Source organism: Mustela erminea, chromosome 10, assembly GCF_009829155.1.
Source record: "Mustela erminea isolate mMusErm1 chromosome 10, mMusErm1.Pri, whole genome shotgun sequence".
NCBI lineage: Eukaryota > Metazoa > Chordata > Mammalia > Carnivora > Mustelidae > Mustela > Mustela erminea.
In genome coordinates this window covers 101,158,076-101,185,230 of record NC_045623.1, presented here as the reverse complement: position 1 = coordinate 101,185,230, position 27,155 = coordinate 101,158,076, and the positions used below count along the sequence as shown (strand labels likewise).

General features: G+C 54.2%; 1 protein-coding gene across 3 annotated transcripts in view; it reads left to right on the top strand.

The window, feature by feature from the left end:
- Positions 1-7,700: 7,700 nt before the first annotated feature.
- The window catches only part of TNFRSF8 (TNF receptor superfamily member 8), a 61,953-nt gene continuing 42,498 nt past the window's right edge, over positions 7,701-27,155 (top strand). For all 3 annotated transcript variants that reach the window (XM_032302632.1, XM_032302633.1, XM_032302631.1), the window contains exons 1-2: positions 7,701-8,024; positions 20,786-20,873. In XM_032302632.1, coding sequence (XP_032158523.1) covers positions 7,962-8,024; positions 20,786-20,873 — 151 coding nt within the window. In that variant the 5' untranslated portion in view covers positions 7,701-7,961. The remainder of the gene's footprint in view (positions 8,025-20,785; positions 20,874-27,155) is intronic.

Genomic DNA, 27,155 nt, shown 5'->3' with positions numbered 1-27,155 from the left:
AAGGTGGTGGGGGTGAGGGCCAGAAGCCCCACCTGGGGGGTCTTTCTGGCCCAGGAGAGAAGCTTGGTTCTGAATCTAAGTGCTTCCTTGACACCTTCTTGAATGGTGAGTGGGCAGCTACTTAATACTTGCCAACAGACCCTCTGGTCCTGGCCCCCCAAAGCTCTTCTGAGAAATCAGCCATGTGGGTCTTGACACCCGCTAATGACTTAGTAAGTGGTTTCCCCCAGAAATGATTTACATTTTCATTAGGGCCTTCGATACCTCCACCCAAGAGAATGACTAATGGTGGACTTTCAGGCTAAGGGGCAGGCCCACGGACGGAGCCTTCATCAATCACTCCTCGGTCTCCAAATTCTCAGCTTTCAGAAAGTGAAGCTGGCTTCTTGAATGTTTAGGTTGTAAGTCACGATTTGAGCCCCGGGTACCTCTGACCCCCTCACACCCTCCAGGGTTGGTCCTTAGGAGTCTCCCCTCTGGCTGGACTGCCAGAGACCCAGCTCATGTGGGGAGGAAGGGGAGTAGACAGAAACACTAAGCCAGTCCTCATAGAGCAAACTCCTTTAGAACAGACTCTCCAGGAGCTTGAGAGCAGGTTCCAGGATAGCCAAGAAGTGCGGGCTACCCCTGGGACTTTAGGACATCACGATCTGGGGGTGCAGCTACCACCCTGGAGAGGGGAGAGGCTTACTCTAGCGTCACAGACTTGGGTTTGAATCATGGCTCTCAAAACTCAGTAACTGGGGGTGTCTGGGTGGCTCAGTTGTTAAGCATCTGCCTTCGGCTCAGGTCATGATCCCGGGGTCCTGGAATCGAGCCCCGCATGGGGCTCCCTGCTCAGCGGGGAGCCTGCTTCTCCCTCTCCACTCCCCCTGCTTGTGTTCCCTCTCTCGCTGTGTCTCTCTCTGTCAAAAAATAAAAACAGATACAAAACCTCAGTAACTAGGTGTCTTGGGCAGGTTATCTCTCCAAGCATCTGATTTCTCATGGATTAAAAAAAAAAAAATCACCCTTTTAAAAAAAACATCACTTTGCAGGGGTACAGTGCCAGGTACCGTGAAAGCACTTTTGACTCATTAATTCTGCATTTTTAAAAAAAACAGATGTCCATGTCATGCCAGGCTCTGAACATGGGGAGCCAAATCCTTGTCCCGGGTCTGTAAGGGGTGGTTCTTTTTCTCCTAGGAAGCCAGCAGACCCCTGGCCTTGATTTTTCCATCCGCAGGGTGGGGACAGCACTCCCTGGAGGGAAGCCTGGCTCATGGGGACAGGAAGGCCCCTGTGAGGAGCGGTCCCCTTTTTCCTGAGCGGCCGCCCCCGGGCTCTCCTGTCCAGACACCCAGGATCGGGGGCCTCGCTGTGGGGACACGCCCGAGGGGACACGCCCGAGGGGGCACACTCTTCTCACCTGAGCCGCTCTCACCATCAGTTGCTTGTTTCTTTCTTGTACCCGAAGCCTCTGAGTCCGTGATTAATATTGGACCAGGCTTGGTTTCCTGAGAGTTGAAATGACTCACCCCCATTCACAACGGCCCTACTGACCAGGAAGGTCTGGGGGAGACAGGGCCTCCGTGACAGGGAGCTGAGGCCCACGGAGTGATTGCCGCCACAGTCTGGGCCTCGGCCAAGTCTCTTTCCCTCTCTGGTCTTAGCTTTGTCCCTCTGGAAGGTGGAAGGAAATTCTGGAAACTAGAAGGAACTGTGGGAGCCCTTGTCCGGCTCCCAGGCCCAGGATCTCACAAGGGTTAAAACCACCTCCTGTGGCTCAGTCCAGAGAGCAGGGCCTCCCGATGGTGTTAGTCACATACGCCTTTTACCCTCTTCAGTTGAGATCACTGTTCGTGTTTTGCATGAAAAAGATGAGGCTCAGAGAGGGTGAGTGACTCGCCCAGATCCACACAGCTAGTAAGTGGCAGAGATAGAAATTGATCCAGGCTGTCTGCTGTCTGGTTCTAGCATCTCTAGCAGAGCCAGACATGTCCTGCAGGAGCCCCCAGACCCGGATAAGATCCAGCCCTCCTCTGCCTCACTCTCCCTGGAGACTTGGACCAACAGGACTTAAAGTAGATGGTCAAATCCCAGCCCATTTCACAGATGAAGGCACTGAGGCCCGGAGGGGGATAATCGTGTGGCTGGATGCAGACCCAGAACCCGGGCTCCCTACTCTCTCCGTCTAGTCTTCCCACCCCTCAAGCTGCCACCTCTCAGGCTGGAGCCAAGACTGAGCCTGGACCTGGGCGCTGAGGCCTGGGGAAGGGCCCCACAGCAGGGTGACCAGCAGTCTGCTCGCCTGTGCCGAGGTGCAGGGGATGGTCGCCCCTCTGGCGTCCCTGGAGGGCCAGGGGGCACCTCTGACACCCCAGAGCTCTCCCCTGTGGACCTGCCACGGAGCCCGAAACCCCTGTGTGAGTCACTCTGGGCTGGAACGGTGAATGCCACGGTAAACTCACCCCTGGGCAAGGGGAACACCAGACTATGAGCGTTTCATCTGTGGTCCCCAAAGGAGAGGTCTGGGGCCAGAGCGGGCGCCTGGGTCCCCAGTGGGGCAAAGGGCACATTTCTCTGCTTTAATTAATTTAATTAATTTAATTCTGGGTTCATCACAGGCCTTGGAAGGCTGGCCGGCAGTTTCCCAATCCACGCCTGGTGGAGAAGGAATCCTGTAGCCCCTGGACTAGGATCTTCTCTGGGTACTCATGCACCTGTGCAGTCCCCGCCCACGCCGGGAGAGTCAGTCTCTGTAAGCGGCAGCCTAGTGTGGGAGTGACGAAACATGACTTCTGAGGCTAGATCATAAGACCCTGTGGCTTCCATCTTTTTCTATGGGATCACTTGCTCCAGAGGAAGCCGGCTTCCCTGTTGCGTGCTTGGGTCACCGTGACTCGGACGTCTCCTGCCCACAGTCATGGGAGTGGCTGACGCTGGGAGCAGGGCATCCAGTCCCAGCCAAGCCTTCAGAAGACTGCGACCCCAGGGGACATCCTAATGGCAACGTCATGAGAGACTCTAAGCCAGAATCACCCTCCTGAGCTGCTGACCCACAGAAACAGAGCGATGTAATGTTTGTTGTTTTAAGCTGCTAAGTTTTGAGTTACACAGCAACAGAGAACTAATAACGCTTGGAGAAAAGAAACCCTTGTGACATGGCTGGACCAGGACTCCTTTACCAGTGCTCTTTCTCCTGGGAAAGCAAGGGTGACAGAGGGAGAAAAGAAGGCAGCTGAGCCCCGAAGGTCAGGCAGGACTGGAGCCAAATCCCAGCTCTACCACACTCTAGCTGTGTGACCTCAGGCAAGTTACTTAACTACTCTGAGCCTCAGTTTTTGCATCTGTGAAGTGGGGACAGCAATACTGACTTGAAATCTTCTTGCCAGGATTAAATGTCTGGCCAAGGGCCTGGGTAGCCTGCTTGGGGGCTCTGCAGTGCTGGAGCTTATCCAGCCAGCTGGGAAACCCCTAATGTTTGTTCTTTCCCAACTTCAAGGAGTGAACTTCCTGCCTCCAGCCCTCAGTCGCCACTACTCACCACCCCCTGAGAAGCCAGAGCTGAGTGACCAGGATCCAGCCTTGAGCTGGGGAGACTTCTGGGGTGTTTGAGTTGGAGGTAGCCCGACTCGTAGATCCCTCCAGAGAAGCCCCCTGATGGAGAGTCCTACTTCCATCAAGGCTCCCAAGAAACATACTCAGAAAAGGAGCTGGGCTAACCAGACCAGAGGGTCCAGGCTTTCCTCTTCCGAGTTCCAGCTTCCTCACTGCCTGCTGCTGCCTGTGGCAGAAAGAATCCTTTTATCCGGGGAGGGTATTTGGGGGCTATTTGGGACTAGGGTTCCCAGCTGTCAGGGAAGTCCCTGGATTTCCTGAGCCAAGTTGGAACCTCGTGTCTTACTCAGCATCTCTTTGGTGACAGGCTCCCTGTGTCCTTCGGAGGGCTTCCTGCCATGCCTGCCTTCTGCCCTCTTCCTCTGAGATCAGACGGTGTGGGCAGGTGCGGCTCACCTTCCTGCCTTCTGCAGGCCCGGGGACTGGCTTCGCTCTGGCAGCTCGCTCTGGCAGGTACGGCCCCTGTGATCCCACAGCAGGGCCGGCCGCTTGCCGCGCCGTGCATGGGGCCCGGGGACTTCCCCTCCTGTTCTTCAAAGCACTTTCACGCTTGTTAGGGGGTTCGCCAGCGGCCTGGAACCCACAGGAGGTGCCCAGTGGGCTCTATCCAGCGCCTGCTCTCTGGAGTCTCACCAGCCACCATTTTCCTGCAAAGGCTGCAATTTCTCCAGGAGAGGCTGGACCTCCTGGGGGCTCCAACCCGGTCTCCGGCCACCAAGCATGCCCTTCTCTCTGCAGGCCAACTATGGTCCTGCAGCCCTGTGCCAGGCACTGTCTCAGACTCACAAGGCATCCTGGTCCTCCAGAAGCACACGGTTTCCTGCGACAGAGGGATACACAAACCAGTCATTACAGTCATGACGCAGTAAAGACCAGTTCTAGAATTGAGGTACCAAAAAAACGACAGAAACCGCCATTCTGCCTGGGAAGATGGCTGGGGGAGGGGGAGGGGGAAGGGAGGCTCCGGGAAAGTGAAAACGAGGAGATGACCCTGGAGCAGGCTCTGAAGGTGAACAGGAGTCGTAAAGTGTGTTCCCGGAGGACCGGGATGGGTAAAGGCATGAAAGAGATGGCAGGGACAGATGGCACGCATGGCTGGAGCAGGGGACATCGGGGGAAGGGGAAGCTAGAGCCATAGGACTGAGCCAGGAGACGCAGGGTCTCCAACACCACTGGCTTGGAGGAGCGCTGGCCCAGTGGATTCGCTGTGCTGGGCCTTGGTCCCTCACCTGGTCAAGGGCACGAAAGAGGATCTTCCTCATGCGCTTTCCCGGAGGAGTCAAGGAGCCAATGCCTAAAAAAATCTTAGCACAAAGTAAGCACTCGAAGGCAGCTATTGTTGGGGCGCCTGGGTGGCTCAGTGGGTTGAGCCTCTGCCTTCAGCTCAGGTCATGATCCCAGGGTCCTGGGATTGAGCCCCTGCTCAGCAGGGAGCCTGCTTCCCCCTCTCTCTCTGCCTGCCTCTCTGCCTTCTTGTGCTCTCTCTCTGTGTGTCCAATAAATAAAATCTTTTTAAAAAAAGGCAGTATTGTTATTGCTATTAAGTAAATAATCTGATTTATTTATTTAAGTCAGTACGTCTTTAGAAATGATCTGATTTTCCATGGGAGAACACCCCCGCCACTGCACCTCTGCAAGGGTTCTGTGTGGGGGAGAGCGGCTGAAAGGTCCCTGAAGAAGCCCAAGAAGGCAACATGGAGTAGTGGGGGGAGACACAGGTTCCTAGAGCATCGCTGTTCCAATCGCTGTTTGTGGATGTGTCGTATTCCAGTAAACAGATGTATCACAGTCCGCTTCGCCCCTGTTGCTGTCATTCTTGGGGTATTTCCAACATTTATAAATAATGTTTTAGGAAACATCACTGCGTGTATGGTTTCCCTTTATCTTTTTCCAGTTCAACCATTACCTTGATTCTTTTTTCTTTGTTAGGGCGAAATTAACGAGCCACAAGTTGTAAACAGTGTGTGTGTGTGTGTGTGTGTGTGTGTGTGTGTTTTGTAGGGGGCTTTTGCTAAAAATTGCCATATTGCTTTCTGAAAAATGTTGTGTAACACTTCCCAGCAGAGTATGAACGCATACTCCCATTTCGCCACCATTCTGGGGTTGGAGTTTACCGAGGTTGTTTTTTAATAAAGAAGACCAAACACACACAACACGCACACACAAACACAAAAAACCCTGATGATTCAAGAAGTCTAAGAAGGTATGAAGGTTGCATTCATTTGCATCTCTTGCTAGAAAGGTGGAATTTTTAAACCTTGTAATGACATGCGTGTGTATTTCCCCTGGGTTGGCCGTGTTGGTGGTGGTGTTTGGTTATGCATAGGGGGTTCACTGGAATTTATTTATTCAGAGGATCGGCTCTTCTATAGCAGAAAGCCCTGAACAGGGAAGCAGGTGTCCTAGGCTGCTCCTGACCCTGCCTCGCTCGTGAACAGTCAAGAGTGGTCGCCTCCATGATCACTCACGTAATTGTTTGACATGGTCTCAGCTCAAACACGCCAGGGCACGCTCCCCCAGGGCAGAGCCCAGAAGGGGGTCTTCCGGAAGGATGCACAGTTACAGGAAATTTTTCCAAGTAGAATCCAGGAGCTTGAGGAAAGTCGGGTGGGGCGGGAAGGGTAGTTATGGAATGTTCTGGTAGGAGACTGCTGGCGGTGTTGTGGAAAAATAATCAGACCTGCGAGACACCAAGGGACACTCGGAGAAGCAGGAGAACTCGGATTTACTTTACCCTGGTGGACCCGGATGGATGAGCTCGTGCTCTAAGTTCTGGGCCCGGGCAGTGGGGTTATGGGGTTTTTACAGGGGACTGCCAGCAGTTACGTTCCAAGGGGTATGCGGACTGCTGGTAGGTGGGTTTAAACTGGGCGAGCGGGGCTGCATTAGGTGGGACCAGCAATGCAGGGAGCCTGTTTATGGAAGGAGAAGTGGCTGGTTATCTCTTACTTCCAGTAGGGCTTCTGGTTATCTCTAGTTTTTTCTTGGTAACTTTCCATCTTCTGGAGCCTCCTGGCCTGGGCCTGCTCTTTCTCCTCTTCAGTGGAGACCAAGGTCCTCTTCACTAGGACCAAGGAGATGAAGGCGTTTCTGGAAGATGGGGGACATCTTGCAGGGACAGACCGAGGTGTAGAATCCTGAGGACCATGGGGCTGTTCTGGGCTCAGGGAAAACAACTGGCCATTTTATATCTGAGCCCCTAGAACTGGCTGCCTATTTCTCTGTCTCCAGATCTGAAAAAAAAAAAAATACAACACAAGCAAATGAGCCCGTGACCCGCAGTCTGGCTGTTGGATGCTCCGTATGTATGCTTGGAAGGTAGAAAGAAAGCAGTAGAGAACTCGTGGGGTGGAGAAGCACTGGAAGGGAAAATTATTCCCCTGCAAATGAGAACCGAACTTGAATGAGAATTGTATGGTTTCTTTCTTTTAGGTAGGAGTTCCAGGCTCTTCCTCTAGGCAGAAAACTCTCAGAGGGCAGGGAAATATTTGTGGATTGACAACAAAATGCTCTATATACTCTGTCCAACAGTTCCTTAGTCAGTCCATCGGCCTGTCCACCCATCGAGGCACCTGCCCGGCCATCCTCTCACACACCCATCTCCAGGGTGCTCTGTTCCCTCACCCACCCACACACCTCTCATCCATCTATTGATTCATTTTTTAGCAACTATTTATTCAGGGGTGTTGGCTTTTTCTGCAGCCCCCTGCCTTCCGCTGTCCCTTCTAAAAGAATCCCCAGGGCGAGAGAGAAGGTCTGGGTTGACCCATGTCAGAATCGACTCAGGTCTAGCCCTATCTTGGGGTGGGGGTGCGGCGGGACTATTGTGCCTGGAGCCTCCCAATCTCCTGAGTGCCTCCCCCCACCTCCAGGGGTGGTGGGCAGGGTCTTGGGGGGCGTGGGGGGGGGGAGCTGCCTTCCCAGGCCCTCAGTGCCCCGGGGCCGGCAGCAAACTCCCTGGAGCCCGGAGAACGGCTTCTGGCCAATCAGGACAGGTCTTTCAAAGAGCAGGAGGGGAGTGTGGCTTGTCCTGAGTCATCTCTGCACGTGTTTGTCCGCGCTTGCTTTTCTTTTCTTTTTTTTTTTTAGCGTTCTTGGAAACCGCTCTGGGTGCCAGTGCACCTCTGGATGGTGGGGGAAGGGAAGAGTTAAGGCAGAGCCCTCAAAGAAAGAGCAGCCCACTTTTGAAGTGACTTCACAGCTGCGGCCGGCGCCGGGGAGGTGCGCTGGGGGAAGTCTGCTGGCGGTCAGGTTCACCCAGGTGTTGCTCCGGCTCTGGCCCGGCACGTGGGCGCAGCGCGCTTCCCAGGCCGCCTGGGTGGGCACCTCTCCCCAGCCGGCTCAGCCTTCCAGCCCCAGGGATGTGCCCCCTCCACACCATGCTGGGACTGCTACTCCTGGGGGTGCTGGGAGCCTTCCCGCAGGTAAGAGGGCAGCAGGTGCCTGGGAGGCGCCCGTGGTCCGGAGCCCCCTCCCTGCGACTGCTGCTCTGCGCCCCTGGCAGTGTGGGGAGCGTGGGGGGACAGCGGAATTCGGGGAGTCTCTGCACCTCGTTACCGCCCAGCTGGGGTGAGGGGGGCACAGGTGACAAACAGGGGGAGAGGATTCACAGGTGGGAGGTTGGCTGACAGGCAGCTGCTGGGGGCTCTCTTCCCCCGCCCTGGCAGAATGCCGCAATTATTCATTCAATCAGCAATAATTGAGCAACAGGGGCTGCCTGCTGGAGGTAGGCTCCTCGCGGGTGGGGGTCCTGGGCAGCCCAGGTGGGGCCTCTGTGCCCAGAAGAGGTTGATGCTGGGGCTCTCCTTGCTACCGGCCCCTGGTCCCTAAAACGGTTGGCGAGGGGAAGTTGAGTGTGGGTGAGACGCGGGAATGAGGGTGCTAGACGGGTGCTAGATTCGTACTTTTGCCCTTACCCCTGTCTGACCAATGCGTGGATCCCGGGCCCTGGAGCACGTGGAGCACGTGGTAGGTGGCCGCCCCTGGAAAAGGTCAGCGATGGGGCTGACGTCTGCTGGAGGAAAACCCCAGAACCGAATCTGGGGACTGCTCTAGGAAAACGGAGCCCTTCCCTGGTGGCCAGCACCGAGCTAGGCATGGGGTGGGAGCAGAGCTCGGACTGACCGGTCAAGGTTTACTTTACCAAGGGCACTGAGCACAGGGTCTGAAGAGGAGAGAGGCCTGTGGCTGGCCGTAATTCCCTGGTGGATACAAGTAAGTGTCCGTGAGACACCTGCAGGGCACTGGTCTGAGCGAACCCAAAAGGCGGGAACAGCAGTGGTTTGTTGCGGGGAGGGCAGGCCCGTCCTTTTTAGTCCTAGAGAAAAGGGCGGCCCTATTGTGGAGGTCAGCCCTGTTCATCCCACCCTCCGGGCAGGGGCGAGGAGGGAAGGGGAATGGGCTCCAGGCTGAGGGAGGAGGAGTATAGGTGGAAAAGGAAGACAAGCACACTTCATAAACGCCTTCCCATGTTTCATTAGCTGTAGACGGGTAGGTCGGGTTTTCCATATATGATACAGAACGTGCGGTTCTTCATTCTGCTTTTATGTCGGCAGCTTGTCTTAGAAATACTGTCGCGGCAACCCCGTTTCTCTTTATTTCTCTTTCCCCCATGTTTATCTTGGGAAATGCTACATAGTATTCTACCAAATGGGGGTTCCATAGTTTTCTTTATTTAGGTCCCTGATGGATGGGTGGTAAGTTTCCTCCCACCGTGTTGTTTGCTTGTTTGGAATTGTAATGGACCCTGTCGCAGGGATGCCTTTGGGAATGTGTAGGAATGTGTACGCTTCTTTCCCCAGGGAAGAAGCTGACGGGAGGAGGCAGAGGTTGCGGGGCGAAAGTGTATGCAGGTGATAAGATGCCACCAAATGGGCTTCCAGGGTGGCTGGACAATCCCCCTTCCTCCCCAGCCCCCCCAAGCAGTGCCTGAGCCTAAGTGACTTCCCCACATCCTAACCGACTTTTGATCTTATCAGAGTTTTTATTTTTGTCAATGTGACCGGTGAAAAGGGCCATATCCTTGTTGTCTTAATTTGCATCTCTCATGGGCTCAGGCTGGGGCATTTCGTGGCAGGAATCCGGCTGTCTGTGGGGGATGGGGACTGCCTGCCCGGCCTCGCCGTCCTCCGACTCCCCCAAGGCCTCTTCCGCCTCTGGGATTCCAGCGAAGTTTTGGGAAATCGTCATAAGAGGGAAAAAAAAAAAATCCCAGGTCAGGGGTTGAATTTTAAATTCTTTTTTCTCACCGTCTGCTTGGAGACGCCATCATTTTGTGGTGGACACCTGAGGCCAGAAGGACTCCCTGCTGTGTGTCACCTTCTGAGAAAGAGATTGGGCCTCTGATGCCTCGCGCTACAGTCTCCCCAAGAGTGGTTTTGGTGAAGGGACCTGGGGTCACTCTGATGGGAATCCTCAGAATTCTTTGCCCTCAGGCCTCCCGCTCGCCCCCTCATCCGGTCACCTTGGGGTTGGTGGGTGGGTTGTGGCAGGGGAGGGAGGCCCAGGGTCGTTCCGTGACCTCTGCAGACTTCAAATTCCTGTCATCCTCTCCCAGGGCTAAAGCTACAACAAAGCTCCCTCCAGCACCCAGATGTAGGCTGTGAGGCTCCCGCTGGGCTCGGATCTGCTGAACGAGGCTTTCCTGGGGTGACTCATAAGCTCTACGTGTCTCTCTTCCATCAGGGCTTTCCAGGGCTAGTGACCCCACACAGCCGAGTGCTAATAGTGGGTTTTAGGCACCAGCAGGAAGGCACCTCCATGCCGGCTTGTCTGGGAAAGGGGACTTTTCCAGCCGCTCCGGGGCTGTGCCGATGCAGGATTTCACCCTATGCACCAGGCAGAAGGGACCCAGAGCGGGATGACCCATATGACGCGGGGGAGGAGGTGTGGGCTGGTCTCACTCCAGGGCCTCCCCTTCCTCCGAGAGTGGCCTGGGCAGCCAGGAGCGCACAGTGGGGTTTGAGCGGGGTTGGGGGGGACATTAGTCAGCTTGAGATCAGTCAATGCTGGAAGAAGGGCAGCATTTACTGTAAGTTTCTGACTCTGCTCCCACTCATCTCTGACCTAGACTTGTTTCTTGGGTTGATTGTGATTCATTCTTCAGCTCAAACGCACCTTCCTCCAGGCCTCTTTTGCCTCCGGAACATCATCGGAAGGAAAAACAGGGCTGAGGGAGATCTGGGTCTGGGTCGCCCCGGAAACTGGGGGTTCATTGGCCCAGATGGTTGGTTTAGCCCAGGCTTGGCTGGGGTGGCCTCATCGGGCTCATGCGCTGATCCTGGGGGGGGGGCCCGTCTGGGGTCACGGCCGCCATTTTCCAGACGAGGAGGCAGAGGATGGTCTTGCCAATTGTGCCAGGACGGGTCAGGGTCTGAGCGGGACCAGAGCTACAGACCTCAGGGACAGAATGTCAAAGAAGGCAGCTCGGCAAGGCAAGACCAGTTCTCCAGCTTCTCTCTCCCCTGCCACCTCCCCTAGGGGCTGTTGGGGCAGAGGGAGGGAGGCCTCATTCCAAAATCTTGGCTGTCTAGGGTTGAAAATCACTGGCATTCTCATTGGCCTCCACGGTGGGGAGGGACCTTTTCTATGCGACCCAATTCAATTACTCACTGACTTCTTGGGTCCTCGGGGATATTCCTCCAAGTTCCCATTCATTCATAAAATCATAAAGGAGCAGCTTCTCTGGGCCTGGCCCGTGCTGGAGTGCTGTGGAAAGGTAAGCCATTATTAAGCTCCTCTTGAATGCTAGGTACTGAGGGTACAGGATGAAGGTGAACCGATCCTTGCCCCCGAGGGTGTGGGAAGAGGGACCCAGAGAAAAGAGACTAGCGCTTGTGGGGAGATCTGCCCCTGCCAGTGGGAGCCCACAAAGGGCCCGTGCTCACCTCCACCTGCGCTGGAGGGAGAAAGCTTTTGACAGGGGGGGTGGAGGATGAGGAGAGAAGGGGGCCAATGTCCTCGCCAATGGCCCGGTGGAACAGCATGTCGGCGAGGGGGTGTGGGCATGCGCTCTTGAAGCTCCCTCGTTGGCTTTCATGCAAGGTCTCTGGGCTTCCAGGAGGCGCCCGCCAGATGCGGTTCCTGCACTGGGACAGGCTGAGTTCTCTCTGTCCACACAGTCTCGTGGTGGAATTGGGGGGGCCCTGCATCCCGGGTCCCAGGCTCCCCTCCCTGTGCAGGCTGGGATGACAGAGGTGGTCCCGGAAACAAGCCGGCCCTTCTAGCAGGTGAGCTGACACGGGGACGAATCCAAGACACCTCCAAGACACCTCCAAGAACGGACAAAAGCTAAAGTACCCGGGCAGGGGTGGGGGAGGGGCTCCCTATCCTTTAAAGCCATTCAGTTTTCCGTGGCAGCCGCCGTGTCCCTCAGTGGCTGCTGCTGCTGGGTCTGCCGGCCCCAGGGCTGGTGGACTTTATCCCATCCGAGGTCTCACTGAGCGTGAAGCCTGAGTCTTTGCTGCCGCCCCAGAACTTTCAGGAGGACCGTGATCTGAATGGCTGGCTCAGGCAGCTGGGCCGGGGGTTCTCTCGGGCAGGAGGGGCGTCGGTGAGAAGTGAGGAGCTAGCAGTCACAGAGTTTGGACTCAAGGCCAGACCTTGGTAATGTTGACTGACTTGCCTCCATGCTGTCCATCCCCTCTCGTCTCCGTTGCTCTATAATCTTCAGTGGCTCCCCATTGCCAAAGGTAACATTTCCCAAAGTTACTTCCAGGGAACAGGCATTCCATGAGGAAAGGGTTCTGTGACCACCTAAGATTGGGAAACAATTTGTCTTTCGGGCCCCCAGCTTTTCCTTGGAGAATCGGAGAGCGAGCAAGCACAGTAAAGGCCCTAGATTTAAAATGTTAACCTCCCAGATGGAATCCAGGGGTTGGTGGGTTGGTCGTATTTCTTTTTTAGGGTTTTTGGCTTGTCACCTGAGGACGGTGGGTGGAACCGGTGTTTGGTGGCACACCGTGTGGGGAATGACGACTACGTGCCGCCCATCTGGCCCCGAGTCCTGGGCCTCTTCTCCTTCGGTTTCCCATACTACTCTGTTTTTCCCTCTTCAGACCTTCTTCTCTGTGGGGCCTTCTGCCGGGGAAGCTCTCCCCTTCCTTCCCTCCTGCCAAGATCTTACTTTCCTTCGAGAAAAAGTGGAAGCGCCCCTCCTCCGAGAACGTGTCGTGAATCCCCCACGCTCGGTCCTGTTCTCTCCCTGTTGCGTGAGGCTCGCGGCATCTTGCGTGGCGCCGGCGATCCCTGTGTTTGTCTCATTGTGTCTCCGAGGTTCTCCTACAGGCCTTCGTTCTGCAGGCTGGTGCGTAGTGTCTCCAGCGGGCCTGTCGCGGGAGCTGCGTTCGTGAGCTGGGACCGTCCGGCACTGGCTTTTCCTGAGGCCCCCAGCGCCGGGCCCAGCTCCCAGTTCCCCGCAGGCCTTTAGGGAACGCTCAGTGGAAGGAAACGTGGCTTTATTCTTGGCCTTCTGGATTGGGGCCCTGGCTGAGTTCCCTCCCAGGCCATCATTACCACGCATTCAGCGGCTCGGAACAACACAGAGGATTATCTTTCTGATCTGCGGTTCCTAAATCCAAAATGGCATTGGGCTGGACTGGAGGTGTGGGCAGGCCTGCAAATCTCTGGAGACTCGAGGCGGGAGATGCGTTGCCTTGCCCTCCCAGCTGCTGGGGGCATCCTGGGGCTCAGGCTCCTTCCTCCATCTTCACGCCGGCCGCAGACCCCTCTCTGACCGTCCCCAGCTTTCCCTGATCGGACTCACCTGCCCTTTCAAGGATGCTTCTGATGGCCCTGGGCTCACTTGCATCATCTAGGATCATCCCATTTCAGGGTCACTCGTTAGCAACCTCAGTTCCCCTCTGCCACCTAAAGAGGTATCATCATCGCTTCTGGGGTTTTGGACGGGGACATCTTCGGAGGGGTGCTCCTCCGCCCACCACAGACGCCTTCTCGTCTTCTCCCGTCCCGCAGGGGAGAGTTGCGGGGAAGGATGGCCACTGTTCTGGTGAGCACCAGCTCAGAGAAGGTCTCAGCTGTTCCTTGCATTCTGCCAGCGAGTGCCAGACCCCCTCCTTGGGGGCTGTTTCTGCATCTGCTGTCTTTGGGTTTATCTCCAGACACAGGCCCGGCTGCATGGAGCCATTTGCATACCCCCCTGCAGCCCCCTGGAAGCCAGGGGTGGGAACTGGGGGAGAGATCCCCCCCCTCACCCCCGCCGTCTCCTGCTCTTGGGCGTGAGATCAAGGACGGATGTGGAGGTTAGGGTTAGGGAGGAGCACGACTTCAATTTTAGGTGGTCTCTTGGCCTGGAGCTCTAGCTAGCCCTGTGGGTAGAGAGCGGGGCTCAGAATCCCCCAGGACGGGGATATGACCAAACCCAGTCTACTGACAGAATAACCCAGGGCTGTAGTCAGCAGAATACTGGTCCCTTAAAACATCCGTGTCCTAAGCCCTGGAATCTGTGAATATGTGCCCTTACCTGGAAGAGGGGACTTCGTGCCTGTGGTTAAGGGTAGAGACCGTGACGGGGGAGATCGGCGTGGAGTATACAGGGGGGCCCACTGTCCTCGTAAGAATCCTTCAAAGAAGGATCTTTCCTGGCTGTGTCAGGGAGAGACGATAGGGAAGGAGAGGGAGATGTGACAGAAGGATTTGCCCCACCAGTGTGGCCTTTGCAGAAGGAGGAGGGGGGCAGTATGCCAAGCAATGCCATCCAGGCAACACAGCAGTTTCCAGAAGGTGGGTCTTCGCTGACGGGCCGCATAGAGGTGGGACCTCGGTTTTCATGGCAAGGAAATGGAGTCTCCCCCCACAGCTGCTGGCAAGGATGCCGCCTGCCCACACCTTGATTTTGGCCGGCTGACACTTGACCTGGACTTGGGGGTGGGGTGAAAAGGGAGGGGTCTCTGAGGGAGTGGCTCGAAAGACCAGTAGGAGAGGGTGCTGGACAAGGAGAGAATGGGGTGGTCAGGCAGGACCGTGTCCAAGGATGCCGGACGGAGGACATGAGGGTAGGGGTAGAAGTGGGGACAGGAAGAAGGTGGGAGAAGGTGCTAGAGGATGAACAGGCCAGCTGGGTCTCCTGGGCCACTGCCCGCACTGTGGACTTTATTCATAGTTTCATTGGAACCCTTCAGCAGGGGGCAGGGAGGAGACCAGGCCTGTGTCTGAGAAGATCCGTCTGGCATCTGCGCTGTGAGTGGGGCATGGGGCCCGGGGCGGATAGGAGGAGGGCCTTGGATGGCTCCCGGCAAGTGCATGCTGGGGGGTGGTGAGGAAGCGCTGGTGAACTTGAGGGTAGCACTGGGGGTTAAGCAGGCAGAACTATTGACACAGAACGTGGTGGATCAGAGCTCACACAAGATGGGTCGGTCCAGATCCCGGGGCCAACACTGTCCAGGCAAGTTTCTTAACCTTCCTGTGCCTCGGTTTCCCCACCTGCAAAATGGGGCAGATGTAAAATGGAGTGGGACCTGAGATTTTGCATCTTTAGCTGCTCCTAGCCCAGGCATCTCACCTTGAATGACAGAGGCAGCGATTGCCTGGGCTAGGGGTGGGATGCTTCTCCCAGCTCTGCCTGCCTCTGGTCCCTTTGTGCATTTTGCATTTGATCTGGCTCCCCTAGCCTCCAGCCCCCCACCTCTAGCCTCTTGGTTCCTGCAGGTGCAGCCCAGCTCCTGTTCGCTTCTAGGCAGCCAAAACCAGGTGGGGCTTTTTGAAAGTGAAATTTACCAGGTTTTGTAGGGAAAACCAAACCAGCCTGAAAACAGGCAGGTTTAGAAATGGAAAGGTTTCAGGCCACTCTCTTTTTATCTTGATGCCACCAAGGTCAGGCCCCAGTCCTCTGGTTGCACAGCTCATTACTCTGTGGACACCTCGCTCTGCCTCAAGCCTGCTGGGGAACCCCACCCAAAAGCCCCCCTTGCAGTCCCTGGGCTTCCCCCTCCCACTCTCTCCTTTCTGATGCCCCTTCTCTTCCAGGGGCATCAGAAACTGATGCCAAGGCCAGTTCCCCAGGGGCAGCAGGAACTGATGGGCCATCCAGGGTCTGGACCAGTGGCCAGGGGAGATTGATGACGCCCCAGTGTCCAGGGGGTCAGCCTTCTTGGGGCTGCCCTAGTGCTGAAGGGGAAGGGCCTATGTGAATGGGCAGTGGTGCAGGGCAACCTGGGGGCCAACGGGGAGATTGCAGAGGAATAGGAAAGAGCAGGGCCAGAGGTGAGGCTCTGGGGCGTAGGACTGGGCTAGCTTCTGGGCATCACGGCGCTGCGTAGGTGAAGCTTAGGACGCCAGATGCCACCTCTCTCTAGTGGGGTTGTCTCCCACACGGGAGCAGCAGCTCCTAGAGAGTATTCGGGGAGCAGGTCAGCTCTCTGATGGGCAATAGGGGCTCAATGCCCCCATGGAGTGGTCGGGGTGGTCAGGAGTCCCCTGACCCCAACTCAGATCCTGCCTGCCACCTACGTTGGGCAGGTCCTTCTCCACTCCGAGATCAGTTTCTGGGGTAGTAGGGTCTCTCAGGACTGTTGGGTTCAACAACTGTTGTTGTGACTTCTACAGCACGTGTGCACTGCTCTGGCCCCATTTCTGGGCGCCTGTAAAACCATGCATGACGTCATAGGCAAAAAAATTCCCCACTGTCTCTGCCGGAGAAGGTCAGCCACAGCGGTCTGGGGGCATCTGTGGTGGATGCTGGGGGAGGGCGCTGAGCTGTGCCTCCCCCTGGACTCAGCCTCTGTCCCTCTTCCTCCACAAGCCCCACATGAGAATGAGGCCCCCACTCTCCTTCCAGGGCATCCTGGCTGAGGGCCCAGCGCCCCCTGGTGGCAGCCTTGGATTGACAAGGTTTATTGTGAAAATTGTTGCCATCTCTTTTTTGAGCACCTGTTACTGGCCGGTGTGGTTTTGTACAATTTCTTTATCTTTCTCTCTCCTTGCATGTAGACATGAAGAACACAGAATCAAATATAAAGACCATATTCAAATGTCACCATCTATGTCAATATTCTCTTTTATAGCCCCACTCAGATTCAGAATCCATTCCAGACATTGCATTCAGCCACACTGTCCCATTAGTCTCCCTATTCTGGAACATTCCATAGCTCTTCTTTCTCTTTCACGCAAAGAGTCCAGGCCAGTTGTTTTGTAGAAAGCCCCTCAGCTTGGGTTTATTTGCTGTGTCCTCATGATTTGATTCAGACTATGGACTTCAGGTAGAAAGAGACCACAGATGTGATACGGTGCCCTTCCCAGCACAATAGACTGTCTTTATTTTAGAGGGGCAGCCTGTGGCCCAGAGAGGGGGAGAGAACTGGGGACACAGTGAAGCTCAGATATCCTCTTGGCACTTAGTTGCTGTGTGACCTCAGGTGGGTGACTGAGCCTCTCTGAGCTGTAGTTTCCTCATCGGTATCATGGGGGAGGGGTGATCTGGCCCGAGAGGGCTGTCAGTGGCATAAAGGAGGAGATGTGTGACTGGGGAGGAGGGCATGACGGGCAATACCCTGGATTCCCTATTCTTTTCTGCACCGTCCACCGTCCCCCACTGACTCAGGATGTGGTAGCAGGAAGTGGAGGGTAAGAATTCAGGCTACTGTCAGCTGCACAGCACCCCCCCCCACACACACACCCCGCCAAGACCCTGGAGAGAGAAGGGCCTGGACCTACAGCCTCCTCAGAGTCCATAATTATCAATAAGATGAGTGGGCAGCCAGAAGGGGAAAACCCAGGCCAGCGACCCAGAATTTTCCCCACACTCAGCAGGCCTGAACTTTTGCACCCCCCACCCAGCTCCACCAGTAGGCATCCAAGCTCACTTGGTTGAATGTTGGGGGTCAGGCAGGTCTCTGTCCCTAGCGAGGCTCGCAGAAGCTCCCCAGTTTTCAGGAGAAGAAGGAGGTCCTGCTGGAGGGAGGGGGCAGGGTGTGGGTGGGTAAAGAGAGTGTCCTCCAGTCGTGGCCTCAAGTCCTGGGGCTCTGGATTAAGTGAGAAAGGAGGTACACAAGTGCCACAGGACTGGTGGGGCGCAAATGTCAGGTTACATTGACTTCCCATTTATATGGTAACATTTCAGATGCGCAAAAAGAGGGAAAAAAAGGATAATGTAATCAAGACTCTACATATCCATCTTCCAGCCACACTGGCCTTCTCCTGCTCTCTGACATGATGGAAGGACTCATTCATTAGTGTTCACTGTTCCCTTGGCTGGAGAGAAGAGTAGAGAAGCCCCTCAGACCAGCCAGGCATCTCCCCTATGGGGGGAGGGTTAGGAGACGCCTTCTGTTTTCTCCCCAAACCAAGAAAGCCCATTCATCTCATTCATCTGGCACTGCCTGCCCGGGAGGCTGCTGATACAGAGGTGGGACACAGCTCCCTCTTCCCTCTCCCCTCTTCCTCTTGTCTCCCTTCCTGGAGCCTAGAAACCTGCTTCATGTTTTTCCTTCCTTCCTTCCTTCCTTCCTTCCTTCCTTCCTTTCTTTCTTTCTTTCTTTCATTTTATTTATTTTAGAGGGAGAGAGAGAGAGAGAGAGCGAGCATGAGCAGGGGGAAGTGGTAGAGATAGAGGGGCTCCCTGCTGAGCCAGGAGCCCTACGCAGGACTCGATCTCAGGACCCTGGGATCGTGACCTGAGCTGAAGGCAGATGCTTAACTGACCAAGCCACCAGGTACCCCATGCTCCCCTTTCATTCCACCAGAAGGACAAAGTTCCTCCCCCAGGATGTCAGCAGAGATTTTCTTCTCTCAAGCTCCTTCTGACAAAGGGACTTAACTTTTATTTTTATTTATTTATTTATTTATTTATTTTTAAAAGATTTTATTTATTTATTTGACAGAGAGATCACAAGTAGGCAGAGAGGCAGGTGGGTGGTGGGGGAGGCAGACCCTCTGCTGAGCAGAGAGCCGGATGCGGGGCTTGATCCCAGGACCCGGGGATCATGACCCGAGTCAAAGGCAGAGGCCCAACGCACTGAGCCATCCAGGCACCCGGGACTTAACTTTTAAAGAGTCCTGGCAGTCTATGGGGGAACTTGTTAAAATGTGTAGTCCTGAAAAAAGTGAGTGTTGACCCCTGCTTTACACCATGTGCCAAAATGAAACCTGACAAGGAAGGTTAAGGGATATCATCGAGCAGGTAATGTGGGAGAGCATCTGAATGACATTGGGCTTGCAAGTATTTCTTATAAAGGACATTGACCATGAAAGAAAAGATGAATAAATTGTCCCTCAATACTAAGAACTTCTGTTCATCAAAAGGCTCCCTGGGTGCCTTTTGTGGCTCAGTTCATTAAGCGGCTGCCTTCCACTCAGGTCATGATCCCAGGGTCCCTGGATTGAGTCCCATATTGGGCTCCATGCTCAGTGGGGTGTCTGCTTCTCCCTCTCCTTCTGCCCCTCCCCCTTCTCTTTCTCTCTCTCTCTCTCACTTGTTCTCTCTTAAATAAATAATCTTAAAAAATAAACTAATTAAAAAAAAGTCTCCCTTAAGAGTGGCACCTGGGGTGGCTCAGTCAGTTGAGCATCTGACTCTTGGTTTCATCTGAGGTCATGATCTCAGAATCTTAGTATCAAGCCCTGCAGCAGGCTCCATGCTCTGTGTGGAGTCTGCTTGGGATTCTCTCTTCCCTCTCCCTCTCCCCCTCCCTGGACTCACATGCTCTTTCTCTCTCTCTTTCTGAAACAAAATAAATAAAATATTTAAAAAGGGGGGGATCCCTTAAGAAAGTGAAAAGGCCAGCCACAGAAGGGGAGAAGGTATTTATTATTCATTTATTTACCAAAGGGTTTGTATCCAGAATATATAAAGAGTTCCCACACATCAATAAGAAAAGTCAGACAATCCAACTTAAAAAAAAAGAAGAAGAAGAAGAAGAAGAAGAAGAAGAAGAAGAAGAAGAAGAAGAAGAAGAAGAAGAAGAAGAAGAAGAAGAAGAAGGAGAAGAAGAAGAAGACCTCATTCAGGTCTTATAAAAGACAATATCCAAAAGGCTAACAAACATGTGAAAAGATACTCAACATCCTTATGCCCCTGAGAAACGCAACATAAAGGATACAATGTAAGGCCGTTGCACACTCAGCACCATGGCTAAAATTTTTAAAACAGACTCTACCAAATGTTGACAAGGATGGGGAGCCATTGGAACACTTACACACGGCAGCGAAGGGTCAGTTTAGAAAACTATGGGGATTCTATCAAAGCTGAGCATACCGCACTTTATGACCAAGCAATTCCCGCCCCCACCCCGGGGTGGAGTCCAATAGAAATGTGTACATTTGTGCACCAAAATGTATGTATAGGGCTGTTCCTAGTGGCATTATTCATAATAATCAGGAGTGAAACAACACTAAGGTCCATCAAGAGTAGACTAGATAAATCAATTGTGCCTATTCATTCATTGCACTACGCAGCAATGAACTTGAAGGAACGGCTGCCATTTGCAACAAACTGTGTAATGCAACAGGCTTTGCAACAAAGTGTAATGTTGAGTTAAAGAAGCCAGTTGCAAGAGAACAGAGATCATTCTACCCATTGAAACTCAAAAGCTGAACAAGACCAGTCTACGGTAGAGAAGTTGGGTTAGCGGGTGCCTTTTGCAAGTAGTTCATGGAAAGGGGCACGAGGGAGGGTGCCAGGTGCCAGCAACATCCTGGTTCTTGACCTGGGTGCCAGCTGTGAGACATGGTCACACTGGAATAATTCAGTGGGTATGTCCTTGAGATGTGTGCACTTTCCTGTAGAGCATGTTAGACCACAACAAACAGATTTGCCATATTGCTGGGTCCATGTCAGAGGCCAGATAGGAGGCAACTGAATTAACTAATCCAGGGGAGAGAGGATGGGGCCCGGGACCAGGTGGAGGAGGTGGGGGCGGGGAGAACATTGGTCCAAAGAGGCCAAGAGAGTTTGCTGATGGGTTGGGTGTGAGCATGAGAGGAGAGGGCAGAGCCAGGTTTGGGGCTGAATTCTGGAAGGCTGGACTTGCCATCACACTCCCCCCTCCCAATGGAGGGGGTCGGAGGCAGGTGTGAGATCAGGTGTTCCTGTCCGGATTCTCCTCTAAAACTCGAGGCTCTGTCTCAGGCCTGGTGCTGACAGTGAGTGGAGACCTGGCCTCCTGGGATCCGAGGGGCAGGAGGGGTCTGTGTCTGGGACCAGCCTGGTCTCACCAACGTATCCTGTCCTCAGGATGGAGTTCGGAGGAACGCCTGCGAAGAAGGCCCCAACCACTCCTACGACCAGACTACTGGGAGGTGCTGTTACCGCTGCCCCGAGGGTGAGTGGGGGTGCTGGGGAAGGACGGGGTGGGGGGCGGATTTTTGTCCCCATGGTATAAAACTCTGGGGTGATTGGTGAATGGGCAAGATGAAAGCCCATGTTGTCATCGTCACGTTGGCTCTAGATTTCTGAAGCTTTTGCTCTTAGTTCCTTATGAACCCTTACCATACGCACGCCGGTCTGAGAGCCTCAGAAGCATTGCACGAGCTCCACAGCATCCTTTATTAATCCCATTTTGTAGATGAGGCTGTTGAGGGTCCTGTAAGCTTGGGTAGCTGGCCCAAGGTCACAGAGCTGGGAAATGGGGGAGCTGGCAGGGGGCTGGGGACTGGAGCCCAGGGTTCTGTGACCCTGGAGCCTGGGCTCTCGACACCCCCAGACTGCCCCTCATTTCTGAGTCTGGAAGCCCTTTGCAGTCCTCATCTTTTCCAGCCCAGAACATGCATTTATCTCTGGGGCAGCTGAGCCCTAAATCTCTCTGGAACCAGGCTCCCTGCTCGGCGCCCATTCCTGGGAGGCTCACCCAGCACCAGCACCATGACTGGCTCTGAGTAGAATAGCAGCTTGCCTCTCGCTCACTGGGCTGGGGCGGCTCTGGCCCGAAGAGGCGAGCGGCCAGAACGGGGTGGTGAGGCTGTCATCCTTGTGGTTGTTACCAGAATTCCCAAGGCACTTCCAGTGGCCTTGGCTGGGTGGGACACGAGCTAGAGCTGAACTATGGTCTCTGATCTCGGGTGCAGCCTTGAGTGGGAAAGATGCTAATTCTGACTGTGGAGGGCGTGAGGACTGCCTCGTGCTTGGAGGACAGGAGGCCACTGGAAGTGGCGGGTGATTTCGGGATAGGTAGGAGCTCACCTAGCCATCCTCTCAGCCCGCCAGCTTTGCTGTCTGGAGGGTGGCTCCCGGCCATGGTGCACAAAATCATCCAGGGTAAGTGGCCTGAGCCGGACGGGAAGCCCAGTCTGTCCCTAGACCTACAGCCTCTCTGCTCCACCGCAAGGGTGGACCGAGCCCAAGCTCAGCGCCCCCTGCCCCGCAAGGACCCAGAACAACATTTTGGAAAAGAATTGGATATTTTCTATTTCCAAAAATGTTTCAAAGTTGTCATGGTAGGGAAAAGAGTAGAAATTTATTGGATTTTCTCACCTTTATTTTATGGGTTAGTGTGGGTTTTGAAGTACATACGAGGTGGGCGCCTGTGTTTCCCTTAGTGCCTGGGACTCCTGTGCCTGACTGGCCAGCCCCCTCACCAACTCCCCATAAGCCTGCCCATCCCCCACCTAACCCTTCACCCACTCTCTTACCTGCCCACCCCTCCCCCATCCCATGTCCTTCACCCCCTCCCCATTCCTTCTGCCACCTGTCCCCTACTCATGCCCCCATCTGGCTCAGGCTGCTCTTGCTGCCATAACAAAACACCACAGATGGGGAGTGGGGCTGGGGTGTGGGTGTGGGAGTGGGGCACGTCCACAATGGACATTTGTTTCCAGACCATTCTGGAAGGCAGAAAGTCCAAGACCAAGTTTCCAGCAGGGCTTCTGGTGTAAAGCTCCTCTTCTTGGCTTGCAGACAGCTCCCTTGTCATGGCTGAAGGAGAGAGAGGAGTGGGGAAGAGAGAGAGAGAGAGAGCGAGCAAGAAAAGAGATACATTTCCCTTTTTCTCTTGTAAGGACCACCAACCCTGTCGGATCAGAGCTCCACTCTCCTGACCGCATTTGTCCTTAATTACCTCCTGAAGACCCTGTCTCCAGATAAAGTCACACTGGGGGTTAGGGCTTCAGCATGGAGGGGGCCACAGCTGGGCCACAGCACCATCCCCCTCCCATTTCAAGTCTCTAGGCCTTTGACATGCCTGTCTGCCCTGGGATGCCCTCTCCCACCGCCGCCACCTCCTGCAGTCCCGGTACTGCCTCCTCCAGGAAGCCTTCCCTCACCAGCCCAGTGCTGGGGGGCGGGGGGCACGCTGCTTCTCCCCAGGACAACAGCAGTCAGGACAACTGCAACACAGGGCTCTGTGACTTAACACGGGACCCATAATTCCAGCTGCAGGAAGAAAGACAGACACTTTCTTCCCAGCCCCTCCAGCTTCCTTCACCCCTGCCTGGCGCAGTCCCCACAGGGTGTAGTGGGCGGAGAAAGAGTAACACCTGCATCCTGGCGCCCTCCACTTCTATGCTGTGACTTGGGAAGAGAGGGCTGCCCTCCCCCCACGTTCTCTCTCTGTGGCCCAGTGACGGGGGTGGCTGAGCGCCTCTTGCTGGTGTGGTGGGCGGGGCATTTTGCTGGAGTTTTATTGACCCGGTGCTTCCGGCAAGCAAGAGGAAAAGAGAAAAACCCACAAAAACCCCTTCCTCTGTCTCTGGGGGAAATTTCTGACATTTTGCCCGCCCTGTGCAATCGGGCTCAGCTGAGCGGTGCGGCAGTGTTGGCCGGAGATGGGTTGCTGGAGGAAGGAAACTGGGAGAACTTTGAGACTGAGAAGTTTTGATGTCAATGAGTCTCTCCTCTCACCCAGCCTCGGATGCCCTTTGTAGCATCCTTGACAGCTGCTCCCCAGTCCTCTGCTTACACACCCTCAGTGACGGGGAGCTCACTCACTGTTTCATAACAAGGACAACAATTATTGCCGATGGAGCATGCTTTGTGCTGGCCACAGTGCCAGCCCTTCACCTGCATTAGCTTACTGAATCCTGACAGGAAACCCAGAGAGGAAACTTGGACTTGGTTCAGAGATTATCCTATGGTCTTATGCTAGTAAGTAGCCTGTGGGGGCCTTATTGGAGCCCCTACTGGCTATCTCTTAAAGTCTGAGTGTGGCTAACTCAGAAACCTGAGCCCTTTCCTCTTAGCTGGTGCTGACAGCTGGTGCAAGACAGAGCATGTCAGCGAGGAGCCCCTGTGGGGGCTACAAACCCCCTCCTATTCTGCCCCTTCCTTCCTGGATCACCTTCTCCTTAGTGCCCAGAGTGGGAAGAAGTGTGAAGCTTCTTGTGGGCGTGGGGGGACATCGTGAAGACAGGTCCCACGTTATACAGAGAGCATGGCTTGCCTGGGGCTGTGTGAGTGTACCCCATCATGTCCCAGGAGCAGAGGGGATTCTCCAAGGGCTGTGAGCAGGAAGGAGGAGGAGGAAGCCTCCTTGGCCTTCCGGCCCTTGGTCAAGCTTGGAAGACCCACAGTTCCCTTCCCGGTCTGTTCTCCCTCGTTCACCAAGAGGGAAACATGACCAACATCTTCCAGTTCCAATTCCAAAGCCCAAGAAGAAAGCATCCAATGGTATAGATGTCCACCTCTGCTCTGGTTCCCCCTGGCCCTGGGCCACTGCTTGAGGGAGAGGACAATTCTCCAAGAAGGGCAGCTTGTGGGCTAGGAAGCCCTTCCAAAATGTGTCTATAGCCCCAGGCTATTAGAATTTGGGGTGGTGCTGCTGGCAGCCATGGGAACACACTCCCAGGGCATGTGACCTGACTGAGGGGTCTTCCTGGAGGAAAAGGAGTCCTGGGAATGAGCAGGGGTTGGCCGGGCCAAGGTGGGGAGGGGGCGTGCTCTGGGAAGAGGCACAGAATATGCAAAGGCCTCGAGGGGAGCAGGATGGACCGCTGGGGAATTGGGAGGGTTTTATTTGGCCAAAGGCCAAGCCCAGGCCATGTAGGGGGAATGGAGGAGGGGCTGGCGGCCAGACCAAGTGCAGAGCAGTTCTCAGTGTGAGAGTTTCTTTGGCCAAAGCAGCTGGGGCCTGGTTGCCTGATGCTGCACCAGAGGTGAGAGAGGGTGCAGGATTGTTAGCACAAACTTTGAGAACATCTGGAGTCAGCAAAGCGCCCTTAGATGGAAGGGGAGTGGCTGGAGACAGATCACGACAAAGGGACCCATTCTAGCACAGTCTCTGCAGGCCCTGAGCCTTTCTCCGCCGTTTTTGTTTCTGATTTTGAAAGTGATTCAGTGCAGAAAATCTGTGTGGAGAATGGGCAAAGAAGAAAATAGGAATGAATCAGGGCTCATAATTCTTTGGCTCCGTCTGCTCCAGCCCCCATGGACTTTCTGTTCTTGGCATGTCCTGTTCTGTCCCCAGGGCCTTTGCACAGGTGGTTCCTTCTGCCTGGAGCGATCTTCCCACACCCTCTGTGCAGCTGCCTCTTTCAGTCCTTGGGAACTCAGGAAGGCCTCCCCGATCCCTCCCTCTGGAGCTCTCCTGCCTCTTCCTCTGCCTTCTCTTCTGGTTCCTGCTTTATTTTCTTCCAAGTTTGTTCACACACTGGAAACTGACTTGCCAATTTCTTTCTGTACTTGCTTGCCTCTGCTCCTCTAGGCTCGAGGATAAGCTCTACGGGAGTAGAGATCTCACCTTCTCCACTTTCTATGTTCAGTGCCTGGCACACAGGTGATGGTCAATAAATGTTGAGTTGAGTGAAAATAGAATCCCACCATGAAGTGAGTCACTTGAATCCTTGAATACATTTTCTGGAGCAGAGTGCATTTCTAGAGTTCGCCCCAAACAGCCCCTGGCGCTGAGAGGTGAATTTAAAGGGATCTAGAGAGGGGTACTGGATGGGGTCAGAAGATAAGGAAAATTCCACCAGGGGATGGTGTTTCAGCCTGAGCTGGTTGGCTTCAGAGGGCTCCCCAGTGGGTAGAAATGGAGATGGATAGATTCGTCAGCCTGTGTGAAGAACATTTGTATTCATTCCCTAGGGCTGCCATCAACAAAGTACCATGAACTGATAGATGGACACAACAGAAATGGGTTATCTCACAGTTCCGGAGGCTAGAAGTCCAAGATCAATGTGCTGGCCTGGCCATGCTCCCTCTGAAGCCTCTGGGGAATGTTCTCGCCTCTCTCCCAGCTTCTGGTAGTTCCTTGGCTGGTGGCAGCATGAGTCCAGTCTTCATCTGGCTGTTCCCATGTGCACATGTGTCTTGTATCCAGATTTCCCCCCTTTTTATCATCTTGGATTAGGGCCCACCCCAATGACTGCATTTTAATTTAATTACCTCTGTACGGATCCGGTCTTCAAATAAGATCACATTCTGAGATACCAGGAGTTAGGGTTTCAGCATGTCTCTTTCAAGGGACATAATTCGACCCATTACAACATTCCAGGACATAGGAGGAGTGCCAGAGAAAAGACCAAGGTACCCAGTGGTGGCTGCAGCTTAGAGCCCATGAAGGGAGCCACGTATAGTGATGCCAAAGCAGGAATCAGAGCCAGAGGGAGGCCTGAGAATGTGAGGCTGGGTCCATATTGATTAGGTGTCAGAGCACGTATCCATCAGATCTATGCGCCAGGCCCTGTGAGAGGGGAATCACTGGTGAGCAGAAAGGCAAAGATTCAACCTTGAGGAGCTCATAGTCATGGGAGGAATTCAGATACTAGGACAATGTATCCCACAAATAAGTGTGATTACACATCTAGATTAAATAGATTACAGCAGACTTGGGCATAGGAGGGCAAGGTACGTGGATCTCTGACGGTTTACAACAGGGGTCTTGACCAAGTTGTTGACAGAGTGACACCCTGACAATGATGTGAAGGCTGAGCAAGGGTTTACTAGGGGAAAGGGGAGAGGCACATTTGTGGCAAAGGGCCAGCTTGTGCAAAGGCCCTGGGGGCAGAAGGGAGCATGACTCCTTTGGGGGACATGGAGATTCCAGTGTGGCTTGAGATTACACAGTTAGGGAGTTGTAGGTGGGCAGAACCTCCTTAACCACGGTAAGGACCTAGGGCTCTATCCTGGGAGCCATGAGATAGATGGCTTTGAAAGTCTTAGGCAAGAGGTGATGGGGTCACATTTACCTCTCTGAAAGACCACTGGGGAGCTACAGATATTTTCTGAGATAGAGGATGCCAGCCATCAAGCTAGTATTTCTGAGAGATTCTCACATATTTTTCTAAGCAGGGGCTCACCTTGAGGTCCAGGGACTCCCAAGTTGTCCATGGGTAGATTTCAGGGGGGCCTAGACCTGAATGAGTTCACTCCTTTTCATCAGCCTCTGATGCGTCCTTCCCTTGTGGATTAAGACAACACAGCACAGTAACGTTCTTGTAGTGTCTGCAGCTTTCCCCGCAGTGGAAGTCAGATATTCTCCTAATATCTTGCAGTGATACCACAGTCGCCATGGATATCACGAAACATTATTCATGCTCATCGGTTACGTTGAAACAAGGATACTCATTAGATTATGTAATGAGTTTACAAAGAATCATAGATATCGCCATCGCTTAAATTATTATTTTAAGATTTTATTTATTTGACATGGAGAGAGAGATCACAAGCAGGC